We start from the raw sequence: 25,899 nt of genomic DNA, 5'->3' as shown, positions 1-25,899 counted from the left end.
TCACAATCTTTGACGTGATCACTGACAACTGCCTCTTTATTTGAACTGTACTGCATTACAGTTACAACTAGTACGATTTTCACTTAAAACAAGAGTCCAGTACTGTAGGCCCATTTTTAACACCAGTTGGCTACTTCTACTCGTAAAGCGATGTCTAGTTCTCACTGAAAACTGTAGATTGGAGCTTCTGTCAGACGTGCACTGTCCAAATTCTGCAAATTCAAATTGGGTTTAAGCTGCTTTCTCCACTTGAGTGTTAACAGCTTTGTGCTGCCGCATACAGTGAATATGATTGGAACATTTTGCTTTGAACACACATAACGTGCCCTGAGTTTGTGTGATGAGCACTTTATTTACAAATATAATTAAAAGCTCTGAAAGATTCATGCTTTTTATTAATCTGGAAAAAAATTAAAGTGCATGCAATAATAAAGCATCATACTGGTCTGGTAAGAAAATACACAGCTTGGAAAATCAAATGAAAATCTGTTGATAGGTGAGTCAAATACTATGAGGAAGGAGGACAAAAGAAAGCGCCTTTAAAAATTATTTTCTGATTTGAGTGACAGTTAAAATACAATAAGAAAATAAGTAAAACTCTCCATAAATCCTTCTATACACAAAGTACAAGACCCCCACCCCACATGAAGCCCTTTGTGCTAGCTGGGAGTTCACGAGTCACATGTATTATTATTCACATTGGCTGCCAGTGCAGAGAAATCAGTACGATACAGAGTACCAAGAATCACCCTCCCCTCAGTGATTTAATTAAGATTCACCCAAAGAAGTCACATTTATCAGAAGCGTACCTGTATGTACATCATATTTGTCTCTCAAAGTATCAAATTATTCAAAATTGTCATAAAAATGTCCTGATGAATAAATACCAAAACACGTTGAAAGAAGCAGCACCGACAAGGGGCTGCGGAAGGATCGGCTGTTTGATCTGTCACTTTGAGAGATTTTTATTTTTGCACCACTTTGGGAAAAAAAAAACCTATGAAAAAACTAATCACCTCTAAAAATGCATGTTTGTGGAGGATTTTTCTCATCATCCTGCCATAATTTTGTCTCTGTCCTCCTGTCTTACACTTTTAGTCATACTAAAAGTGTTAGAATTGCACAACAAACACTGTTAATATTCTTACAAAACGTGAAGACAACAGGAACTGCTCCAGCATATCTTTTGTTTTCCCGCAACACCATGAGAGGCAAAGACAGGGAGGAATTTTGGGAAGGTTTAGGGCACTCAAGCTTGACATCAACTCTGTAAGTGGCTCAGAAAACAGCCGGCACTGGTCACTGGCCATTTATATTTTTTGAGAGAGTTTGACCAAGAGCATCAGCAGCAGTGAACACCTGTACTGTCAGCTCAGGTAAATTGTGAGGGGCAGACTGGGCCTGGGGAACCATGAGACAACATCAGCAGCGATGGCGGCCCCCTCATCTGTAGTCATCCTTGGGTAGGTCCAGGGTGCCTAGGTTGCCGAAACCAAGCCGCATGCTTTCCATGTCGAAGCTGTCAATCTCCCGCTCCTGGCGCTCCAGCAGGTGTTTGATACGGTCGGTTCGCTCCTTCTGAAGGGAAACCAGCTCCTCTTCAATCTGCACCAAACAGACACAGATTCAACAATAATATACCAGAGCAGACATTTGTGATTCCTTTATTCCACAAAAAACATGTTTTTAACAGACTTTTTATTTCAGCTGTATGTTAGTTGGCATAACCCTAATTAAAAAATATGCATGAAAGTAAAAAAATACATGTAATAAATCATCAATTACACTGTTTTAAAGAGGTCAAAGTCATTTTTTCCAGATGTGCAAAAATTGATTCATTTGAGTACAAAAACAGAACAATCAAAACAGTATGGAACTTCATAAAATATTCTTTTCACTATTGACATATTTTGGCCACAGTTCTTCAAGGTAACAGCCAATGATTTGACTGATGATTTGATTTTGCTCAAGATTGTAAAGTGGCACAAGATTCATTTTGAATTTTTTGATTCCCCTGTGCGAGTAAGTCCATTGTTATTTGATATGCTTTTATTCATGTGGCACTCAAGAGCAGTGTGTGGAAACAGACTCATTTTTAGGTGTGTTTATTTCTATAGTTGTTATTTGCCAGGAAGCTCCAAACAACACAAACGTTCAATAGTGTAATAAACCCAAAAAATTAGATATGTAATGAGCTGAAATCTCAAAATATACAAAAGAGTTATAGCCCTTTTCTGACACACTGTATTTGTTACAGTGCCACTGTGTTGGTTTGGAGTGTTCAGAAGGTTTGTGTCCGCCTCTTGTAGTCATTTTATATCCTTAACTAATTAACTCTGAAGACATGGAACACTTCTCTGAGATAAGTAACTGCATACAGATTTGATGTGCACCCTTTTACACTGTTTGGCTGTAGGTTTATGAAATCGTTTCACTCAGGAGCTGTCTGCAAGATCTTACAGCCAAACCCCCACATAACCTCGACACACACCTCCACAGGTACAGACAAAATACTGCATGGTGCAATACGGCAATCTGGCCATCAACTGAGCATGCACAGAAAACTCCAGACTTTAACCATGAACTGAGCCCAGAGGACAATAGTTCTTCTAAAACCATGACATCATTCCATCCCATAATGCTGGTCTTGATCCATCCAGGAGATGGCGACAAAACTCCGCAGCATCTCAAAGTGAGACTGGCCCCAGCAGAACTGGATCATGGCGGCATTTCAAATGTGTCTTTCTTTGTTGTCGGACTACTGTCTGGATACTGTAGTGGTGACGTTGGTCACTTTGAAAGCAGGCGTGCTCACTAGCTCTAATCTTATCACATGTTGCCATTGATGACAGGCTCCCTGAATAGTCTCACTATTGATGCTTTTCACCAGAAGTGTCATGTCACCAAACAAGAGGTCAACGATTAACAAACAATGAATCACAAATGATAACATAGGAAAGCTAGGTATCAGACAAACACAGACACGGCTTTCTTAACTTATGCGACACAGGAGTACTTACACAAGCAAGTTGGATGGACACACACACAATAACAAGTTAAGATTGAGCTACATTAACGATCTGAAAAACAAAAGCTGTGTTTCATAAATAATATGGGATAATATGTTGTAATAAAATAACAATACTGTTGTGTATAGATTTTAACACCATTAGGAGTGTGTGGGAAAGGACTGGTTGTCTGCTTCCTGCAGTATGGCATGTCACTGTCATCCCCACCTGTGGTGAGGAAATCTGTGTGTGTCTGTGTGTGTGTGTGAGCGTGAACTCATGAATGCCTATGCCTGCGTTGTCTTTCATTCACACACAGCCTCCAGAGATGGGTACAAATGTGTATCTGGACCCTTTCAATTAAGCTTAAAGTGCAGCGCTGGTTGTTGGTGATTTAACTTATATTGAAGCCTGTTTGTCTGAATAAGCCCTGGATGTTTCTAAGGGTTCTTTACCTCCTGTGTGATGTACCGTCAGCCCCATCAGCTTCTGTGTTCTGGAGGTGGTTACTGAGGGCAGACTGGATGTATTATTTTATACTAGTGACAATCAGGATACAGGGATTCTAACTAATCCATGACCATCAAGCAGCAACGAGTTTTAACAAGCCTCAGAACAAAAATATTCATTTTGCTTCTAATGATCCCACTTGTGTTGCAAAAAAGCCTGCTGTCACAGAAAGGGTGCAGGATGAACTGGATAAATAGGGATAAAGGGACACACACTCATGCACTCATTGTGTTGTATTTGATTATGCGCCCCAAAATGACAATAGTAACATGATGATGGACTCCGACTGAATGAACAATATCAATTGAACAACATCCTAAAGAACACTATTACACTTGCCTAACTCACCTTTGTGTGAATGTTTTACGTCTTTTCAGGTTGAATATTGCTCCCTGCCTTGTATTATTATATCAATGAATTTGTGATGTGTGTCTTTCCTTACTCCATTACTTTCTCTATTTGTGGTGGCAAAGCACTTTGGAATTACCATTGGATTATCCTCATAAGAAAATAAAAACTGGGATGATTTTAAGTAAAACGTGATGATTTTATGGCAAAAACATAAGTTGATTTTGCCTCTGAAAGTTGATCCATGTAAATAGTTTTTTAAAAAATTAGTTAAATGAATTCTCTGTCTGTAAAAACGCTTTGAAATGCCTGATGATGTAATGAAACACTATACAAATAAAAGTTGGTTGATTGACTAATAAATGTATGTGCCTTGAGTCCTTGGTAAGAAATTGTTACTGTCTTGTGTTTCATTTCATCAGTAGGATTGATGCATGACCTGAGGAGTAGGGATACAAATGACCCTCATGTATCACTTAAAGCTTTTCGAGCACAACACCTTTTGTTCCAGGTGAGCCCGACGCAGCGACACCTTCTGCTCCAACTTCTGCAGTTCGCGCTCGTGCTGTGCCTCGGTCTGCATCTTGATCTTGCTCTGGTAGGCATTGAGCAGCTCCATCTCCTGCTGCAGCTGCTGCCTCAGAGCCTGGCACTCTGCTTCCTGGGCCTCATCCAGACGCAGCTGACACAGCCAACCATGGACCACGACAGAGGACAGGGAGGTACAAAGGGACAGAGTGAGAGAGCACGACCGAGAGAGATGGGAAAATTAAGGGGAAGAGTGGGGGTACATTGATGACACATTGAAGGAGACAGAGGAAAAAGAAGGAATCAATGACAGACAGGGAGAGAGGTGAAATAAGGGCAACCGGGACAGAAAGGACATGTGGGCAGACAGTGTATGGGGGGGAGGGTTGATAAAGGCAGGAAGAGAGATTGTAAAGGTGAGATTGGAAGGACAAAAGAGAAAGATCAGTAGAATACAAGATGAGAGCAAAGAAGGAAGACAAAATATAAAAGATTGAGCAACAAGTAGCCAGACGGGCAACTGAAAGTCTTCTCATCTGGAAATGCAATCTCCCGCATTTATAAAATTTGAAAGATTTCTCCGCTTACCGCCTGTGAGGCCATCATCTCGTTGATGCTCTGTTCATATTGTTCAGCCAGGATAGCCAACTTGCGCGTCTGCTCATCCTTCAGGGCCTTGAGCACCGTCTTGTGCTCGGCTTTGGGTGTAACCTCCATCTGGTGATGGCGCAGGGCCTTGTACTGCTTGGTCTGCACTTTACATGTATCCTGGAACTGTTTCTTGATCTGCAGCTCCAAAGCCTAGAGGATGAGACAGACAAGGCAGAAGAACAGTGACAAGAGGATGGAGACTGCTTAATTTTAAGCATGAGAAATCTGCTGCTAAAGTAAAAAAAAACAAAAACAGAGTTCTTTTCTTTATTGTTCTCAAAAGCAAATTAAAACGAATGCCATACAGAGAGACATTTTATACACTCTCCAGTTAATCTGTTACATTCATCTTGCATCACTGTTTTATGAATCTCTTCTAAAAAACAAAAAGACATCGCTCATAGTTTGTGTCATCTTAGGCAGAGGTAGATCCAACTGATCTTTTCAAAGACTAAAAAAAAGACAAAAAAATAAAAAGGAAAGTGATTTCATTTTAGTTCTGTTTTTAACTTGAGCTCTGAAATTAAAGCAGCTGTATCCTCATGATGATACGACTCACTATCTTTAAAATCCAGTCACATAAATACCTCTTTCAACTCACTTTGAGGTTTTTAGGCTGTTGCCGAAGCTCCAGCACATGTTTGCGATGAAGTTCTCGCTCACGTCGGTTGTTGTACTCAATCTGGTTCTCCAGCTCGGTCTGGTGCTGCAGACGAATCAGGTCCATCCGCAGCTTCTGCAGGTTCTTCAGCTGCCGGTGCTCCAGCTCCTGCATGGACTCATCGTGGCGGATCAGCATGGCGTGCTCCATCTCTTTCTGGGTCTTCTTCTTGTTGAGCTCCTGCGGAGGACCGCAAGGAAAAAGAGGGAAACGTGAAAAGAAGATAAGCGTAGAAAGCATGGATGACTTGTAGCTCTCAAACGCAATGGAACATTTTCTGACATTAAGATTTGTTTGCTTTGACCTCAATACATTGATCATAGCTGAAAACAACAGAATTCACTCATTGTTAAACCTCCTCATGGTTTGTATATTTTCCCATGGTAAGATTCTGTACCTTCTCAGAATTTCTCCAGATTTACTCAGCAGCTTTGCAGATTATGACATTGTTGCCTTGCTTTAGTCTGGATTAACAATCTTCTTAGCGTAAATATGAAACACCTCAGGTCTAAAGAACAACGGGTGTAATTATTTAAGAAACATTCCATTTTACTGAGAACAATATTTTTGGTTCCTCATTACGGTGGGTGTCTGTTCTCACCAACACTACACACAAAAACAACTAAAAAACAGGACTTCTACACCAATTCAACTAAATTAAAAATGACTTCTTAAATGACACATAATGCTTTAAGGGATGCACATCTTCACACCTCTCGGATCTGTTCCTGCTCCAGGTCGTGCCTCTTAATCATGACTTTGCGCTTGAAGGCACGGCAGTTTCTGTCATAAAATACTCTCTGTTGGGCCAGGAGGTGGGCCTCCTCCTCAGCCTGGGAATGCTGCATGTTCTCTTTGTGCTTGGAAAGACGCTCCTGCTTCTCCTTCTTGGGTGTGCTATGGTCCTCGTTCATCTCCTGAAAAGGAAGCAAAGGAAATTTGTGAGATACAGCATAAAAAGAACTAATCACGGGGCTATAGTTAAAATAAGTGGAATACTTTTCATGTGAATATCCATTTGACTCAGCAATAAACAAAGCAAACAATAAATGTCCAAATTATTTTTTCATATCAATGTTTTGAATATCACAACAAGCAATCCCTCCATGAATACTGCATGAACACAGAACAGTGTTCACTGCAAACTCTAACTGACCATCAGTCCTGAACTAAAAATGACTCTTACAGCCAGAAGAGAAATTGCAGCCAAATCTTTCCCTCAGTGTGAGTTGTCTTTCATTGGCTTTAAGGTAATCTATAACTCAAGCTAATGAACTCAACATGTGCGCCTGATCCTCACTCTCTGTGGTGTCTAATTCAGTTATAACCCTCAGTGGGTGGATATATCTCTCACTGCCAGCCATGTTTTGTTAACTGTACTGACCTAATTTTGGTCACTTATCTTGTCACTAAAAATGCAGAGTATTACACTCCCAGTCCATATAAGTGTTTGCTGGATTTAGATCAAGGTTGTGGAGGCACACAAATATACACTGTTGTCAGGATTTGTGGTTATCCATTGATTGTGTATGTGAAGGAACATGGTGAGTAGGCTGTGTGACTCAACACAATTTCCAACAGACCATTTCAGAAGTGTAGAATGTCCATGTTACTGTGGAGGAGGCTGATTCGACAAACAGCATACAGTACCATGTGTCACACATGAGAAGGGTGTACAGAGGAGCTCGCTCAGGAAGAATAAGGAAAGCAATAAAATCAGCGCACCTCCTTAATCTTCTCCTTGCAGAGCTTGTACTGTTTCTTTTGATTATCCAGGAAGGTTGTCAGCTCCTTCTTCTGCTGGGCCATGATCTGTTGCTGGAACTTCTTCTCATCTGCTAGTGCAGTCTTCATCTGCATGGAATGGTGTGGAAACGGGGGGGGGGGTATTAGTATAGCACAGAGACCTTCACTGAATACAAAGTACACACTGACTTCTAAGCAGTGAACAGTTACATTCATGAAAATTCCAGGATTGTACAATACCACCAACAATGTAGAGTGAGTCAGATGACCGCAAAAGGACGTTTGGCTAACATTTGTGGTGTTTTATTAGGATAATAAATACATTTTTTCAAGTTTTCAATCGTTAGTTGGCAAAATTGACATAAAAAACCTCTGATTTGATCGCCAACACAAATAATTCTTGTTTGCTGCTTTAAATCACATGTTGGTCATCTGTAGACATGTTTGTTTTCTACATTATATTATAGGATAAATTAGACCTTTGGCTTTTTTAATGATATTTAAAGAAGGTTTTCACACATCCCAAAAAAAGTTTGACCAGTTTACCAGACCAGAGCTGATCACGCCGCTGTGAAACCAACATCTAATGTCTCATGGCTTTAGGTGAGTTAAATCAACTCAACATATGATATTACATGTTTATGTTGCATGTTGATTAATACCCCTGCTAGTCTGACATACTGCTAAGAGACATACAGCTTGTTTTTTAGAGACTGACATTCTGTGACCCAGCTTTGTCAGTGTGTTTTACAAAAATTTCCCGAACATCCGGTGTGAGACTGATGTTGAGGCATAAATGATCAGAACAATACCATTTAAAAAAAATTCAACACACTTTTCTTTACCAGCAATAGATTATCCCACATCATGTTATTTCCCAGCCACATGGCACATTGCATATATACAGTAAGTCAATGTAATAATCTGTGAAAAACTATGGAGCTACCGTCCTGTTGCATCCACTCATTCACCTCACCACCTGTCACATGTCCCACCTCTTTCTCGGTGTGCACAGCATGGCGTTTTGCTAGCTTCTCCAGCTCAATGTAGGCATTATTAGCCTGGGTTTCCACCTCCTTCTGCAGCTTGAGCCGGTGCTCATCCATCTCAGCCTTCAGCTTGTTCTCCAGGGCGATCAGCTGCTTCTGGTGCTGCCGTCGCATACGCTTGTAGCCTGACATCTGCTCCCGCAGCTCACTCTCCTGCTCATGTTCGTGGATCTGCTTAGTCACCTGTGGAGACGGGGAAGTTTTGAGAAGTCTTAAATTTTGATTAGAAAGAAAAATATTTTTTAAAGGAAAACAAAAGCAGATTAAAGTTTGTCACAGTATGGGGTCCAACAAAACAGTAACATGCTTAACATGTCCCCACTCTTTCAGTATGAAAATTATTGATAGATGAAGTATTGATTTATATGGATTTCACCTCCAAGACGAACTGAATTAATCCAATTGTGTAAATCAACATATTTTAACTGTTGAAATCAGCCAGCAACATTTGACATTATTAGAGCAACAATACAGAAACATCACCGATGGGGAAATTATGACCTTAAATATATGCTGTGAGAGCCCAGTAGATGAAGGTACCGCTAGAGTCCAACAAAAGCTCTTTCATCGGACCATGCATATATCATACAACAACAAAACATCTGAGATGTGTTTAAATACGAATCAAAGAATTTACCCCAACAAAATGAAATTCATATCCATATGAATCACAGTCTCTTGTCAAAAGCAATGTCATCCATTGTTGTTGCAAAATCTGCATCTGAAAAACCAACCTGCGGACAGAAAGGGTTTTCCACATCTAGGTAGTACTCGCTCCTCATTTTCTCATAACTTCCACCTGAACTCCTCAGGCCAAACATGATGGCAACTTTAGCCAAATACACCAGCATCCAGGAACCTTGTGCAGCATCCTATGCCCAACGGAACCCTATGTGAGCTCTGATGCCACCCCAAGACCCCACCCTTACTGGACAACGACCCCCTCCTTCTCCCTGCTGCTGGGCATGCAGCGGCTGAGGCAGGCGTGTGAACTGTGAATGAGGGAGGCTGACCACACGGGCCAACAAGAGCACAGAGCAGCTCTTTAGTCAGGATAACGTTAAGCGGCAGACAGCAGGTGGGTCACATGAATACCTCATTGAGAAAGAGTCCGAGAAGTTGGAAGATGGGGGTAGAGAGATGATGGTTGGGGGTGGGAGTGATAGCCAAGGAGAAACAGCAGATGGACAGTGACTGCGAGAGAGTTCCAAGGCAAAAGAAAAAAATGAAAAATAATGTCAAGTAAGATCAGCCCTTCTAGAAGGAATAAGAGAGTGTCTGTGTGTGAGGGGGGTGCTAGCAAGGGGTAGGTGGAGGTTAAATTCCCCCTCCCTCCTTAATCTGTGCTGAATCAATACCCCACTGTAACAACAAGTTCCAGCCCCTAGTCACTTGCCATGCTGCTACCCTGCATGGTGCCACAAAAGGCCAAGTCACGTCATGTGACGACCTCTTTCAAACAAAGCTCAGGGACTGGAAAGGAGATCATATTCAGCAAAGGGGAATGTAGACTAGAGTGAATGTTCCAGTGAGATCAGTGGGAAATGAGCAGCTTATTTTTAAAAAGTAAGATGGTCCATCATACAGAAATGTTTTGTTCTACTTAAATGTCATGATCTGTTGCAGAGAATAAATGTTCTACATGCAATTAGTGGTTGCTGTAAATACTAAAATCAGTCGGGTGATACATCACAGATGGACAGTTTGAACTCTGTGGGGTCAGAGAATATTAATTGATCTTATGTTCTACGTATTTATCATTAACCAGTCAGATCTATCACTGCTTCTAAATGTGTTTGTTCTCCTAGCAGGTAGCACCTGTGTGGTTCTGCTTATTTCTAGAATGATTCAATGCAAGCAAAAACAACAAGATAATACAATACAGGTAAGCCGCTTTTTCCATTCCACGGCTAAATTTCATTGGTCATTAGATGAGTATTTCACCTTCAAAAAGACTGGCAAGACTGTGATATTATTCCTCAACGTATAAAAAACATTAACAATTCAAGTCTGAAAGGATTATTAGGAACAAGATAGGAGGAAAGGACTTGTCTCGACACTGAATGTTGCCACAGATGTGACATATGGTGAAGTCATCTGGTTTAAAGAAGGGAAGCAAAACGTCTCAATAGACCCATATTTATTGTCTTGTATTCATCCTCAAAAAGGACACAAATGTAACCTATTAATTTGAAATTAACCTGTTAAGACCTACATCTTATAAAGCATCGGAGCATATAGCTATACCTGTCAGCAAAAGAGCTGACCAACAAACCGACGCATCTTGAACTGCAGACTATAGTCTGCTGCAAAGACTGAGGTTAAAACCTGCAGCAGAGACCAGAAGACAAGTCATGCAGCAGATAAAGAGAACTATTCCACAATGATGTCGCCTCTCATGCAGCCTTCAGTCCGTTACTTCATCTGACCTATAATAACCCCTGCCCTTCTTTTTACACACTGGTTATGCCTCGATTGCTCCTCCTCCCATTACATCTCTTTCTTTCTGCTGGTCCCATCTCTTCATCCTTTTCCCTCTCCGTACATTTATGTCAGTGTTTCATGTTGCTATCCTTTCCTATTATTCACCACCCATCAGCTAATTTCTGTCCCTCTATTCACCCTCTCCTTTTCTCTCTCCAAGTTTGCCCACCATTACATCAGATTCACCATGTGTTCACCATGTTTTTATCTTCAGCAAACGTGCTTATTTATTTATTTCTCCATTCATGTTTTTCAAACTCCCTCCATCATCGGATTTCCTCCTTTGTCTCGTGGAAATATCAGAAATTTCCTTCAACACAAATTTCTCGCTGAGGTATTTATATGTCTTTTTGAACATGCACCGTCTGGCTGGTATGTTTGTATTTTTCCTATTTATATGTCTTTTTGAACATGCACCGTCTGGCTGGTATGTTTGTATTTTTCCATTTGTCTAATTAATATTCACTCTTCTTTCCAGTTCTTCATCTTCATCCCTCTCCTTTCTTTGGCAATTCATTACCCCTCACCATCTGGACCTCCTGTTTTTCTCTCTCTGTCTCTTTGTCTACCTGCTGATTTCAGTCTCAGTGAATCTGAGGACATGTGTACTTGGTAGAAGGGGATGATGTCATGTCTTTCATAGCCAGCGGGCAAGACTGGTGCTATCACATGACACAGATTCTGTTATATACGCAGTGCCACCTCTTTTCAAGATTGGCAGCCTCAATTACATCAAGATGCTGATGAGAATCACCTCAATTACACAAATCCGAGTAATTGTGCTAAACTTTAACCTCTATCTTACAATGAGCCAAAATAGTTTTAAAAAGGGATTACATAAGTTAAAGATCAACAACAAATACATGGTAGGAAAAATAGTTATACAAGTGTTCATTTTATAGATTTTTTCAATATAAATTTAAGACAGGAGCATTCACAAGACATAATAAACCGATAAATCAATTAATAAATTTAGGATTCATAAGTGCATGCAGTAAAGTTGGTGGGCTGAAGCACGGTGAAATGTGGTGAAATATTGTCAGAGCCCAGTTTGCTTAAGGTTTTTTCTCGTTTGATTGAGAAGTGGAACTGAATGGAATTCAAAATAAGCATGGCACTATTATTGGCAGTCAGGCAAAGGATAGATCATTTTGAGAGGTTGGAAGGTGAATGCCAGAAAATAAGTAGGTCTCATTTATCGTGGTTTTCCTCACATAAAGTATATGATGTCAAGAGGAATTAAGAGTGAAAATTTTTGATTTGAGAGTATTCAAATAATCTTGATATTACAGGCAGTACTCTACATACAAAAATAAGATAAGCTATACTTTATTATTGTCAGTCAGATTTACGAACATCTCCAACACTGAACTGCCCCTCTTGCTGGTTGTTGTCTCTGTGAGCATCTCAGAGCGCCAGGTTTCGTATCTCCAATACTTTACTGTTTATCGTGGATGATATAACAAAAGCAAATGAAGATATTAGCAATGATGAGGATCTCTCTGATGATAACTTTGCCTCTTAAACAACAACCCCTCCCCTCCTCTTCCTTTTCTCTAAAGGTAAGCTACATGCTACAATACCGCGCAGTGGATCGGCAACATCAACAGCCGATTCTGGCTGTTGGATGTGCTTAAAAAAGTTGTCGAGAGTTCTCTGAAAAATTTTCTTCTTCTCATTGACAAAATTATAAGGAGCAAAAGCTTACCCTGTGCACTAAATTCACTTAATTCAAAGCAATCGTGTCAATCACGAGTGACGCTCAACAGTAGATAGTGGAAATATATGTACTTATTTTAATAGTTATTTTAAAAGTTTTCATTCCTATTTATTTTACAGTAACATGACATTATGTGGCCTTTACAGTTTTTCTAGTGATTTTACGAGTCCTATAAATGTGGTGGACAGCCATAAAGTACGCCTGTACCTATATTTTATTTTATTATGTATTCTTAATATGTCCTGTTACTGTTTTTGGCAAGTCTTGGGGTATAGTACTTTTGCATTTAGAGTAAGTAAATGACCTTAAACAGCAATTAAGGATTGAAATTTATTAAATGACGACTTACGAACAATTCAACTTGCAAAAAACGTCTTGGAACCAATTGTGTTCTTATGTTGAGGACAATATGTTTTTCAAACTAATGCGCAAAAAGAAAATTACAGGATAACAACCTAGTTAAAACTATTCTTTAATTTCAGTATTTGGTACACAAAGTTTGAATTGTACTTTTTAGATAGTCTAAGAATTATTCCTATTAAACAAGACATAGAAGCAGCACAAATAAGAAGCTCTCAGCTTTAAAATGTCGCAAGAACAAAAGATTGGGAATCATTTCTGTTGAATATAATGCTCAAAGTGCGAGGCACACTTGAAAGGAAACTGCTATAATTCTAGCCATGTTAACCTCAGTGTCTGTAAAAAAAAGGCGCAACATTCGTCTTCAAATGGAAGATACACCATTAATAGATGCACTAGGCTGGCTTTGTTTTATTCATTGTCTCCTTTGGGAATTAGATTTTCAGTATCAAGTCAGCCTTCTTCACTGTGTTCTAATTTCCTACCCTCAGATTTTACAAGGCTCACACTAGAACTACATCATGTCTGGAGTTAAATGTGTATGCCCTACTGATGTCTCTGAGTGTCTATGACTGCAGGGTTAACAAAAAATAACTAATACAGATATTCATGGTTAAACAAAAACATAGGTCTTGACTGTTGTCTCCGATCAAGGACAGTCTGGGAACAAAGATTTTCATTTTCAATTCTTGTGTTCTGTCATGTCTGATGCAAGACATGACAGTAAAATCGAGCCACAATTAAAACCAGTGGGCCATGGATGACTAAAGACACATCCATATACACACACAACACCACAACTACTTACTAGTTACTAGAGCTGGTTTCCATGACAACAGACAGGGAGGGTGAAAAAGAAAAGGAGACATTGGGGGGAGGAGAGAGAAAGAGACAGAGAGATACACCCCCTTCAACTCAAAGCCTTGAGTCAGATCTGAGAGTGATGTATTATCAAGTGCAGGAGTTGAGGAAATAAAGGCAAGGGAGGAGGGAGGAGAGTGGCAATGTGAGACAGAACAAGAAAAACAAAAGGAGTAAAGAAGAAGATAGGAAATACAGCAGAAGAAGAAATGTTTTGCAGACACTGGGTCGAGACTGGGGAGCAAACAAAAAAGGTGAGGTGGAAAAATAAATGTTAATGACTGTGGCTCAGGTGGAGGAATGGGTCGTCCAGCTACCAAAAGATCAAATCTTGGCTCCAACTGTCCAAATGTCGAAGTGTCCTTGGGCAAGACCCTGAACCCTAAATTGCTCCAAGTGGGCTCTCAGCACCTTGCATGGCAGCAGCCACCATTGGTGTACGAGTGTATACATGAATGGGTGAATGTGAGGCTTGCTAAAGCACATTGTGCGCCATGAAGGTAAAGCGCTACCGGTAGTCCTGAACTTACACACATTTGACGTACTAACATTTAGTGATACGAACAAATATGCAACGCCATATCTGACTATTGTTCTTCAGTTCCCCTTTCTACCACAACCCCCGCCGACCAGCACCGCAGAGTTCACACATCGCCACCACTTAACTCTTGTTCTAGTTTGATGTTGTCTCTGAGAATTTCAGCCTGTTAGACTGTGTACTGTCGATACTTTATGGTTTATCATTGATAATAAAGTAAAGGCCAATGAAGATAGCGGTAGTGGTGACCATGTCTGATGACAGCTATGCCTCTGACTGACAATGATTTCTCCTTTCCTCCTCTTCCTTCACTGTAAAGGTAAGCTAATCCACAACTGACTCTGGTTGTTATTGTTTGATGCGCTTAAAAAATGGTCAAGAGTTCCTTGAAGTGTCCCCTTCTTCTCCTCAAGGATTAAAATATAAGGAGAAAAATCTTATCGTAAAATAATCTGAATTCAAAGTAATCACCTTATGAGCCATGTTCCCTCCAAGCTGTACGCATGCGCAATTGCATAGCCAAAGCAGGACCCTCACATATAACATACTACACATCTCACAAAGAACAAGATTTTTTGTTTTTTTCATTTCAAGTGGGCCAAATCACTTACATTAAAAGTAAACAAATGAAATTTGCTGCTGTAATTTGATTCTTTTAATAAGCCACATAACTTGCTATGATCCAAGGTTTTGAAAAAGTGTGACACTGGTGTGTGGCCACAACGTGCAAATCTGATGTTGGTCACTGTGGTCCTCAGTGTACTCAGGAAGTTTGTGTGTTTGCCCAGACACATGAAAAACAAGAACCAATGCAGTCACAGACTTCAACATCCCGCAGCACCCCTGAAAATTTTGCCCCGACCTACTTGCATAGGTCAAAGATCAAAGCTAGTGCTTTGACCTACTGTCAGTGATCAAAGCCTAGCTTTGATCTATGGTCTTACAATAGCCTTCTCCGTCTTTCTATCTTAACCGGTTCCTGAGTGTACAAAAGTTGAAATTAGACCTTGACGTAGTTTTCTCAAACTCAAGGTCATCATCTCATTTTCACTCCCTTTGCCACCCAAGCCATGTGCTTTTTGTTTCATCATTCTATCTGTTACGGTTCGGAAGATATGGACATACGAACGAACGGACGAATGAACACACGAACACTGAAAATAACATCACCGCTTTGAAGCGGGATGTAATTAGACGGAGCACAGATTATGAGTGATGCTTAACGGTAGATATTGTATATTATATGTATGTATATTAATATGATGTTTTTATTATTCTTTATTTTACAGATGCATGCATTATGCGCTTTTAATGGTCTTCTAGTGATTTTAAGAGTCCAATATGGGTGTCGGACAGATGTTTAATCATGTGAAATGACGTAAATTTGATTATTATTTTTTTACGTGTTTTTTATTTTAAAAACGACGTTTAATCGAGAATGACTTAACTTGCAACGACCTGTACTTGTATGTTATTTTATTATGTGTTGGTTTTTTTGCTGTTAGGTTGTCCCCCTGTAGGAGCTCAATGATGTAGGAACCAATGTTTTCGGGTTAGGTTCCTGCCCGGAAGCATTAACTATCGCTAACTCTGAATTCTGAATGTTTTGCTATTTGATGTTAACTACTGGTCAAGTTAACTGAAAATGTAAATGGCAATAAACCAGAATAATCAAGCAAGAGCGTCAGTGTGTCATTCACGTAAGTGCTGTGGAATATTTCAGTGTATTAAAGCTTGGCTTGGCCTCTATACCCCTAAGGATAAAATTGATTCAGCAGAGGTAGAGAAGTGACTGTTACATTATGGTACTACGGTATTTTATTTTGTTTTTCTATTGATTGTATTAACCCAAGATTTCTGGCAGACAGACTTTAAGTCAATTGAAATGACGTAAACTTTATGAAATGTATTTTTCCGTGGATATTTTTGAAAACAAACATATAATCAAGAATGACTTAACTTGAAATGACCTGCACCTGTATTTTTTTTTTAATAAGTGCTGTTATTTCCTGCTATTGCTTCTGGTAGGTCTTAGGGAATAGTACATTCTAAAGATTAAAATTTAATAATGACTTATGAACAACTCAACTAACGAACAACCTCTCAAAACCAATTATGTAAGAATTTTGAGGACTACCTGCATAAAAGTTTAGTCCACTTACTATTTGAAAAAAATAAAAAATAAAAAATGATTTAGAAACAGTGCACAAGAGAAAGACAGGCAGGGTTTTGTGCACCATCATTATACTGAATTTTCGGACAGGTGATCCACATCACATTTCTTTGGCATGTGAACTCAACATTCTAGTGCAGTACTTCTTTTTTGTTTTCTTTAATGTTAATAAGGAAACAATGTCAGCAGGATTGTACTAATAACAACTTTATAAAAAAAATTACATTTATAGTCGCGGCGGAGAGTGGGAGTGTGTGAATTGTTTTCTTCTTGCTAGGGGGGGCGTAACAGAAAATAATTGAGAAGCAGTGCTCTAGTGTCACATTCACAGCTTCACTAAAAATGCTTCTCAGCCTTTGCATGCTGCTGTGGTGTAAAGAAGCACCTCAGCACTTCCAACACAATTTACAATAAATCACTGACCCCAAATCCTTAAAATATTAAACACACGCGAACACAATTTAGGATCTCTGGAGACTGAAAATGACAAAACTTACAAGTGAGGCTGATTTTATGGTAGCAAAGCGGCCCTGGTTCTTGTAGTTTTGGGCCTGGCTGCTCTTGTCGGAGGAGGAGGGTTTCAGTCCTACTCGGTGATCTCGGTGAATCCCTTCATCCCAGTTGTACTGATGGTCCTGTGTGAAACAATTACATAAACACAGATTAGTGAAATGCAAACCAAGTCTTCGAGTCACAGAGTTGTCTTTAAAAATAAAGCAAGAATAAAAGGCCTTCAGTAAAACTGAAGGTGAAAACTGTGTGGTGGTACAAGACAGAACTTAAGGTTAGGGTTGTCACTTTCTGCCATTTTTCTGTGACTTTTTACAAATCTTCAGTATTGCTAAAACTGTGTCAACAGTAATGTTGAAAAACATTAGAAACAGCACATATTGTGGAGCCCATGGATTTTTGTGAACGTGTCACTTTCATTGTTCTAAGCTCAGCCAATGAACTTCAAACACCACTTCTACTGTCTGTTCATGAAGTGACATCCTTATTCATGCACTGTCAAAATACAAAGAGCAGATGAAAACAAAACAAAACAAAACAGTGACAGTGGCCCTTCACTGACTTTGATTCAGTCACAGGACATATTTATTGAGGAGTTTAAGCATTATGTTGACTTGTTGAGGTGCAATGAATGAGTGATCGAGTTTGTGTGTGAGTGCTGTGTTTTTGTACGGGATTGCATGCACATGAAAATTGTTGGACAACTTCCTTGAACATAAATGCTAAAAAAAAAAATTGGTATAGTGCCGAACTGTGGTTTCACAAGTAGGGGTGCTTAACATCTATTAGTTCCATGGGAAAAAGTGACTCTTTCCCATGGAGACGTGATCATATAAACAGCACTAAGGAAGGCTACTCTGGATAGAAATATAGTGTCTGGTTCCTCCATCTTTGAGACTCAAATCTCTATTGGATTTCATCAGTATCACTTAAGAAAAACTAACCCCTCCTCCTTAAATCTGAAACGTAGGATATACAGACGTATTGGTCCCCTGTTCTCTCAGCACAGCTAAACGACTCCAGAAGTTCCCTGATGATTTCTGAATGATCCAATATTGACCTACATGACAACAATGACAAACAGAATGCACCTGTGTGTCATTTGGTCTCACATTTGTACATCCCACTTTTCAGTTTTATATTGTGTTTATTCTAAACACAATATAAAATATTGATTGAATTTGGTTCCACTTCATGATTGTGTCTCACATCTTGTTGATTCTTGAAAAATATTTAGTTTGTCATCTTTAAGTTTGAAGTCTGAAATGTGGCAAAATGTCAAAAAGGCTTGGGGGGGGCAATACTTTTGCAAGGTACTTTAGATAACTAGAGATGTCTTTATCAACTGCTTTCATAGCTTACTGTTTCTCAGATCTAATCATAAATTGATGTGATGCTTAATAATTTGTAAAAATAATGAAGCAAAGAAATCTAAATATAAAAAAACGAATGCATCAAAAATCTGTATGTGCAATATATACAGTAAGTTTGCAACCGTTGAACTGTGTCCAGCATGAACTCAAACAAACTGTGTTGTTGATGAGTCTCATTGTCTTGGACAAAAAAAACCCAGAGACCAGCTTGAGCTGTTTTCTTGGCTCCATTCTTGTTTGATGATTTGGTGTGACTCTTCATCTGGAATCCAATTCTAACCATCCATTTTCCACCGTTTAAATTCCAACTTTGAACTTCACCTTCTTGGTCTGTGGGGAGGATTCCAGGGTGGTGCCGTAATCCTGGGGATGCATCATGGTCATGTCAGAACAGCTGTCGTCCAGCACCTCCTGCATGCTGTTCACACTGCTGCTCTGACTGCCCGTGCTGACTGACGTGCTGGGGATGGAATGGTTGCTGCCCAGGCTGTTCATCTTACAGCTGGCTGCTTCACTGTCCTGCAAGAGACCAAACAAAAACGATCATAAACACATGCTTCCACAAAAGAACACTGATGTTATGTTGTAGTAAAACTATACACATAAAGCATATATATATGTGTGTGTGTGTGTGTGTGTGTGTGTGTGTGTGTGTGTGTGTGTGTGTATGCCTCTCCAAATTGTATAATTAAATGTAGTCATCTTAACAAAGAAAAAAGAAAACTCTTTTGAGTCAGCATTCGATTAGCCTCAAAGTATCAAAGTGTTTGTTGATGTTCAACGCTAAACGGAATAATCCTGCAGAGCTTTTAGGTTTAGCAGACATTCTGCAAAAACTATATTAGGATATTATAATCAGTCTCTATATCTTGCACTGAAACCATGAAATGACAAGTACAGCTTTTCTAGTCTTACTGCAGGTCCAGTCACTGCACTGATTCCTTTCTGTGGTGCAGAATGACATGACAGTGGCTATCTGTGCCTGTTCATGCTGCCTCTGGCCAGGTCAACAAAGGGCCATTTACCCTCAATGTCAAGGCTACCATGTCTGCAGCTGATGGGACCAGCCATCGAATGTATGTCTGGGGTAATCATATAAACAGCCCTAAGGAAGGCCACTTTGGATAGAAATACAGTGTCTGGTTCCTCCATCTTTGAGACTCAAATCCCTCTTGGATTTCATCAGCATCACTTAAGAAAAACTAACCCCTCATCCTTAAAGCTGAGCATAAAGATTCCCACAGCCGGACTCAAAAAGGTGAAACACTCCTTCACTGTTGCCACAATATAGAATTGGTACACTGCAGCACAGCTGAACACTAGGGCTGCCAAGGTTAATATTTTTAACACATAAACACTTGCTATTCATCTAGAAACCCTACACATCGATTTTGTTTCTATAAAAGCTAATCAATTAATGGAAATAATTTCTTCCTATAGTTCACCAGGGGAAATAGCAGTGACTGAGGAGACAACATCCTGTGTGTTGAACATCAAATTTGACTTTAAAAAGCTTAACTATGAAACATATTGCAGTAACACATTGTCTTTCCTCAGAAACCTATGGCTCAAGTATCATCTTTCATACTTGTCCAGAATGTACCCACATTTTTTAAGACAACCATAGACCCACAAAAGGAAATGGTGACACAACAGAATCACAACATAGCCATACTAACCTCAGCTGGCAAAGATAGAGATACTGCAGGAGCCATGAATTATGTTCTAATGACTAAACAATCAATCAATTAATTTACAAAACAAGTAGAAGATATTATGAAAAGAAAAATATTGTTGGTTACAGCCTTTGACTACCGTGAAAAGTTTCCCAGTGGTTAATTTCCACTTCATAAATGTATTTTTCAACTTGTGTCTGATCTGGTTTGGAGTAGCTAGATATGAAAATCAATGGTTTATGTTTTCACTTCTTTTCACTTTCTGCATCTTCTAATTATTACTCCTGATAATCTCTATGAGTTATTGTATAAACCTTTCAAAGGGACCATTCCCTATCCCTTTTCCTCCCACCTCTTCTTCCTCTTGGCTCTCTCCCATAGGACCGTTGTGTTTCTCCTGGTAGAGAATCTTCTTCATCTTTCGGTACTGCAGATTGTCAAGCTCACGTACGGCATCCTTGGTCCTTTGGATCAGGTCGATGAGGATGCGCGGTGAGCGTTCTCGACGCACAAAATCATGCTAAAGAGAGAGGAGGGAGAGAATAAGATAGGGGTCAGAGGTTATTTAATGAAGGATGGAGGGAGAGATCAACTGGCATACAGAAAATACAGAAATTTTGAATTTCAGGTAATGTTGCCAACTTCTTTTTGTCAAAGTACCAGAATAACAACCTAGAAATTAAAAAAAATTCTGCTATATATGTTGTAACTAAAATCAATAAAACATGTACTTCCCATTTCTACAAATCGATAATAGGAAAAAGACATTTCTAAAATAATATTACATAAAAAGTGGTGCTTGCCATAGAAGTGCAGAAAATTTAAAGATGGGATCATTTTAAAAATTATGGCTTGAGAATATCTTATAACTGCACCTTCAACCTTAAAAATGGCATGTTGTTATAAGGTGCATTCAAAGGACATCAAAAGGCTGCCATAACTTCAATGAACACCAGAACTGTTCTATCACTAGAGGGCGCCTGCAGGTTTCTCATCTTGGGAGTCTGGGCCCTCATCCTCTGGTACACTGATCACATCCCTGTGAGATTGTCCATAAAAATAGATTTTTGTAAACACTATAAATCCTTTTCACTGCAATGAAATCATACTGTGTTTGCCTTGATCCTAAATTAGTGACAGTTTCAATTAAATAATATCAAGAAACACATACAACCAATGAGTAATGCATTCCTCAGGGAGTTTTATAATCTTGGATCCTAGATTTAATCCGTTTTTTGCTTTATAGGGAAGCTTACATGAACATTTACATGTGGGGAAAGAAACATTACATTGTAGTGGAACTGAACTCACCCATACCCTTGCCTCGTTCCTGCGAACCTCCACAACATTTCATATACTGTACACAGCACAAGACCTTCTTTTATATATAGGATATTAACAGCCTAAAATTTCCAATTCAAGAAAGTTAAAATGCTAACAGTAATAAAGAAAAATCTTACAAAATTACCCAAAGAAAGAATTTCTTTGTTACAATGTATTATATTTAACCATAATTTAAAGTTTTACACTAAAGTAATGATTAAACCATCTAACCCTAACCCTAGATCACATCTCTATGGTCAGTAGTTAAACCATAAAGACCAACCTTTCTGTAATTTGACGAAGGTGTTATTTGATGGAGTTCTGGGCATTAAGCAGTTTTTTGCACTAATTTGATTTGAATTACATGATGGCAGGTTTGAGTAGGTGTGTTATGCTCATGAACTAAACAACATGTTGAAAATGTAAGAGTATTTTGTTTTAATGATGCTCTTTCAAGGACTGAAAAATATTAACACTTTTATTTATTTTTTAAATTTTATATACTTGATTAATCCCCAAAGGGAAATTAGTGGCACACTCTAGTTAGTCAAATCACATGCATATACTGTGTATGCGTGTGTACAGGCCCTGAACACACAAACTCACACACACAGAGGGCCTGTACACATGCAGGGGGAGGTAGGGTGCTGGGCAGCTCCTGCTCGGTACGCCCAAATGAACAACTTGTAAGGGGGTACGGCGCCTTGCTCGAGGGCACCTTGCTCGAGGGCACCTTGCTCGAGGGCACCTTGCTCAAGGGTGCCTCGGCAGTGCTCCAGGAGTGAGTTGACACCTCCCACTGTCGCTCACACTCCGCGTGTTTTTTGGGCAGGAGCAGGAACTGAACCACCGATCTCGGAACATTGGACAACCTGCTCTACCGCCGAGCCACTGCCGCTTTCTAAAGACAAAATGAAAAAAAAAAATCTCTATTTTTAACTATTTATTCATGCCTCCTCCAAGTCACTCTCATGTATCAAATCATCTGTAATAAAGCTCAAATGTAAGCAATCTCTCAGTACAGGACTAAAATACTGATACTGCATTAAATAAATAAATTCCAAGTTATATTGTGTGCTCACTCTCACTGGACATGAAAGATGCTATTGTATTGGGTAAACCAGGACACAGGGGAATGACATCGCACTGTGAAAATAGAGATTACATTTCTTTGTCCCATTATGGACAGATCCACACCAAAGAGTGAGTGGCTGACCACCTCAGTTCCATTTGACCCATGACGTGATGTTCAGTACTCTTCTCATTAGTTTACCGTATGTGAACCATCTACTAACACATTTTAAGAGATTTAGTCCACCAGCTATCAGCAATTTGTGACGTTGAACACATTTTGCCCTTCGCTTTAATCCGTGTCAGTTTCCTCAACTGGAATTACAGCCACATTAGTAACAGTCCCCAGTGAACAGACTTGACAAGCCGGATGTATTAAAGGAACAATTTAACATTTTGGAGAAGTTATAGTTTTTCTAGCACTTTGGTGAAAAGACAGATACTACTCCTCTGTCCAATATGAAACTGGAGTCAACACCTTGTTTGCGTATCTTAGCAATAAGACCAGAAGTGAGGGAGAAGAGCTTGTCTTTCTAACATCTACCAAAACCTGTAAAGCTCACAAAATTAATTGATTAGAGCTTGTTTTGTTCGATTCATATAAAGTATAAATGTGGACTTAATTATTTTATTATTCAACTTTCAAAAGCACAGGCTAGATATTTCCACCTGTTTTTTGTGATATGCATGAACTGAGCAAATTACCAGTTGCTATCTGTAGATAATTATCATTCAGAGAGCATCAATCTTGTCATTTGATTGACTACAAGGTCCTCGACAGAAATTTTCAAACAATTCTGAATAAATCTTTCATCAAGGAGTAATGTCCGTCATTGGTTCTGGCTGCTGAATTGTCAGAATTTGAAGCGTTTCATTTTTCTGTTAGTGTTACGTTATTGTGAGTGAATGGGATTAAAATGAAATCTAGGCCCAAACCACCTAGAACAATTTTTAGCTATTCAAGAATATTTTTTGGTTGAAAAGCAGGTATTTTATTATAGGAGGTGACTGAGAGTTTATTATCTTATTATGTATATAATGCTTATTACTCTGGGATATGGGATATACAGGTTAGCTGTGTGTTTAACCTGAAGCCAGTACAGTGATAGCTCAAGGCCCCCAGATTAGTGACCTGATTTCCCCTTTAAACAGCTTGGAGGGGCATGGTCCTGTGTGTATATACAATATAAGCAATTTTGTGTGTCTGAGAAGAGAAAGTGGGGTATTAGTCATAAGCTAACAGCCCGCCCCCAAGCCTTTCACTATAAATCAGCCCCTTCAACATAGATCCAAAGTCTGTTTTGTACTTATCCCTCTTAAATGTGTTTCCAGCCAGGATTTGGGTCAGGGTTGTTGGGAGGAGTAAATTCCTGTCTAAACATTGATCAAATCCAGACGACAGTCCAGAGCCCCTTGTTAAACTGCTACCTAAACTCACATCTTCCATTTCATCCTCCCAAAGGTGTGTCAGGTGAGAAAAGTCCTGCTCGAACTCCCAAAATGTTGAGCGAGATCTCCAAGAACATAAAACTCTTAATGGGCCAATAGGATTACCTGTTGGTCACACAAACAAAAAGATCAACTCCTCATGTACAGCGAAACACAATGAACATACACAGATTAATGCTGTGTTAATTCATTGGGTTTTATTTAATTTTATAATTATTTGGCAGAATGGCTATGTTTTTATGAATGTTTGAGCTGACCATTGAAACTGATTTTATGGTTTTATATTTAAACTATCATTTATTTGGCAAAGACATTACAACGGATGGACAGAGAGAGAGGGGTCACATGTGTTATGATCTAATTTTAAAGTATTAAGGTTCATTAATGATTTAAAGATTGATGTTACAAAAGAATATTTCTTGTCTTTTAGATATTTCAGTGAAACCTGTGGAAATTTTTAAACTAAGAGAAATGTTTTACTTCTAAACCTGATTTGGAAAGTTTGCTGCACATCCTTCCATTGCTGTCTCTCCCCTCACGTCACTTGTCAGGTGATCAAAACAGCATGAAATGGTTAAAAAACATGGTCAACTAAATGGAAAGAAACACACAGATAATTGCATATATAAAGGTGAGTATGAGCATTTAAAAACCAGCAACTCGTTACATACAAATCAAAGGAGTGATGCAAAGACAGTAAATACACAGAGGCATTGAGCCCCTCAATCAGAGCTACAAAGCGTGGTGCAGGAAGTAGAGTTACAAAAATATAGAGAATGAGATCAGCTGCTCACAAGCAAGTGCTTGATTTCTGTGCTTGAAGAAGACATTCTTGTGTATGAGGGAGTCGTGGGTGTGTTGCAGTGACTCAGCCACATGGCTCAGGGACTGAGTGAGACAGGAAGTGAGGTCATAGCTGGAGGGAACACAAAGGAAGCCCACTCACTCTTAGCAGCTCCCCTGACGAGGGTCTGTCCTGAGGAATTTTCAGTAGGCAGTAGTCGACAAAGCTCCGGAAGGGGTCAGACCTTAGTAAATAGGACAATAAGATAAAAGTGAATTATTTTCCTTCAACAACATACTTCAATTTAATTAAAGCAAAATATCAAACAATTTGATCATAGACCCACACATACTTACTGCTAATGACTGTCTAAGTGATGGAGGATATAACTTTCTTTTGTGCCATATTAACATATCAATGAATTAAACCCGAACAATCCTATGTAATCTCTTAGTGTGATCCATATATACACACACTATACACTCATTATGTAAATACGTGGCACAATAAGAATATAGGCCAATGGAGCTGTGGAACACCGTGCCACTGACTGATCTAAAAATACACAGGATAACACACTACATCCTTAGGTTAATGTGATGGTTAGTTCACTGAGAGAAGCCAGCTGTACTGTTTAAAACTTCTGTAGAGAAAATGGACATTCCTGGTCCTTGTTGGAACAGTAATTATATTTATCCCCTCACATTGCTCCTTCTTAGTCTCTACATCAAACATCCTCTGTGGCTAGCCAAGTTTCACAACAGAACTTGCATGACTTGTCAATATGTGCAGATTTTGGCCTTGTTTATGTGAAGAGGAGTTACACCACAGCAATGATGTCTCATCTGGTGGGATGTTTTCAATGCCTCAGGCCGCTGAGTTCCAACTAAAATACCCTAACCCCCCGCTGCCTTGCACAATTGCTCACCTAAGTATGATGCTATTGCACTAATTTTATAACAGCTACTCTCCATGCACATTTATAGGTAATGAGTTCTTGCTTCAGGTTTCTGAAGACAAGCCCTATGTCAGAGCCCATATTACATGCTATCTGTTACAGGGTAAAAATGTTAAGT

At 39.3% G+C, this 25,899-nt stretch overlaps 1 protein-coding gene across 5 annotated transcripts in view; it reads right to left on the bottom strand.

Moving 5' to 3' along the window:
• Positions 1–52: 52 nt before the first annotated feature.
• Positions 53–25,899, bottom strand: part of taok3a (TAO kinase 3a) — a 77,013-nt gene continuing 51,166 nt past the window's right edge. For all 5 annotated transcript variants that reach the window (XM_068310113.1, XM_068310114.1, XM_068310112.1 and 2 more), the window contains 11 exons: positions 24,986–25,067; positions 20,549–20,716; positions 18,842–19,039; positions 17,135–17,272; positions 8,448–8,684; positions 7,432–7,560; positions 6,420–6,623; positions 5,647–5,886; positions 4,983–5,195; positions 4,366–4,548; positions 53–1,605 (listed from right to left, as the gene is read on the bottom strand). In XM_068310113.1, the coding sequence (XP_068166214.1) occupies positions 1,444–1,605; positions 4,366–4,548; positions 4,983–5,195; positions 5,647–5,886; positions 6,420–6,623; positions 7,432–7,560; positions 8,448–8,684; positions 17,135–17,272; positions 18,842–19,039; positions 20,549–20,716; positions 24,986–25,067 (1,954 nt within the window). In that variant the 3' untranslated portion in view covers positions 53–1,443. The remainder of the gene's footprint in view (positions 1,606–4,365; positions 4,549–4,982; positions 5,196–5,646; positions 5,887–6,419; positions 6,624–7,431; positions 7,561–8,447; positions 8,685–17,134; positions 17,273–18,841; positions 19,040–20,548; positions 20,717–24,985; positions 25,068–25,899) is intronic.

This window comes from Antennarius striatus, chromosome 3 (assembly GCF_040054535.1).
Source record: "Antennarius striatus isolate MH-2024 chromosome 3, ASM4005453v1, whole genome shotgun sequence".
Classification (NCBI taxonomy): Eukaryota; Metazoa; Chordata; class Actinopteri; order Lophiiformes; family Antennariidae; genus Antennarius; species Antennarius striatus.
The sequence above is the reverse complement of the archived record's forward strand: the minus strand, read 5'-3'. Positions and strand labels throughout refer to the sequence as shown.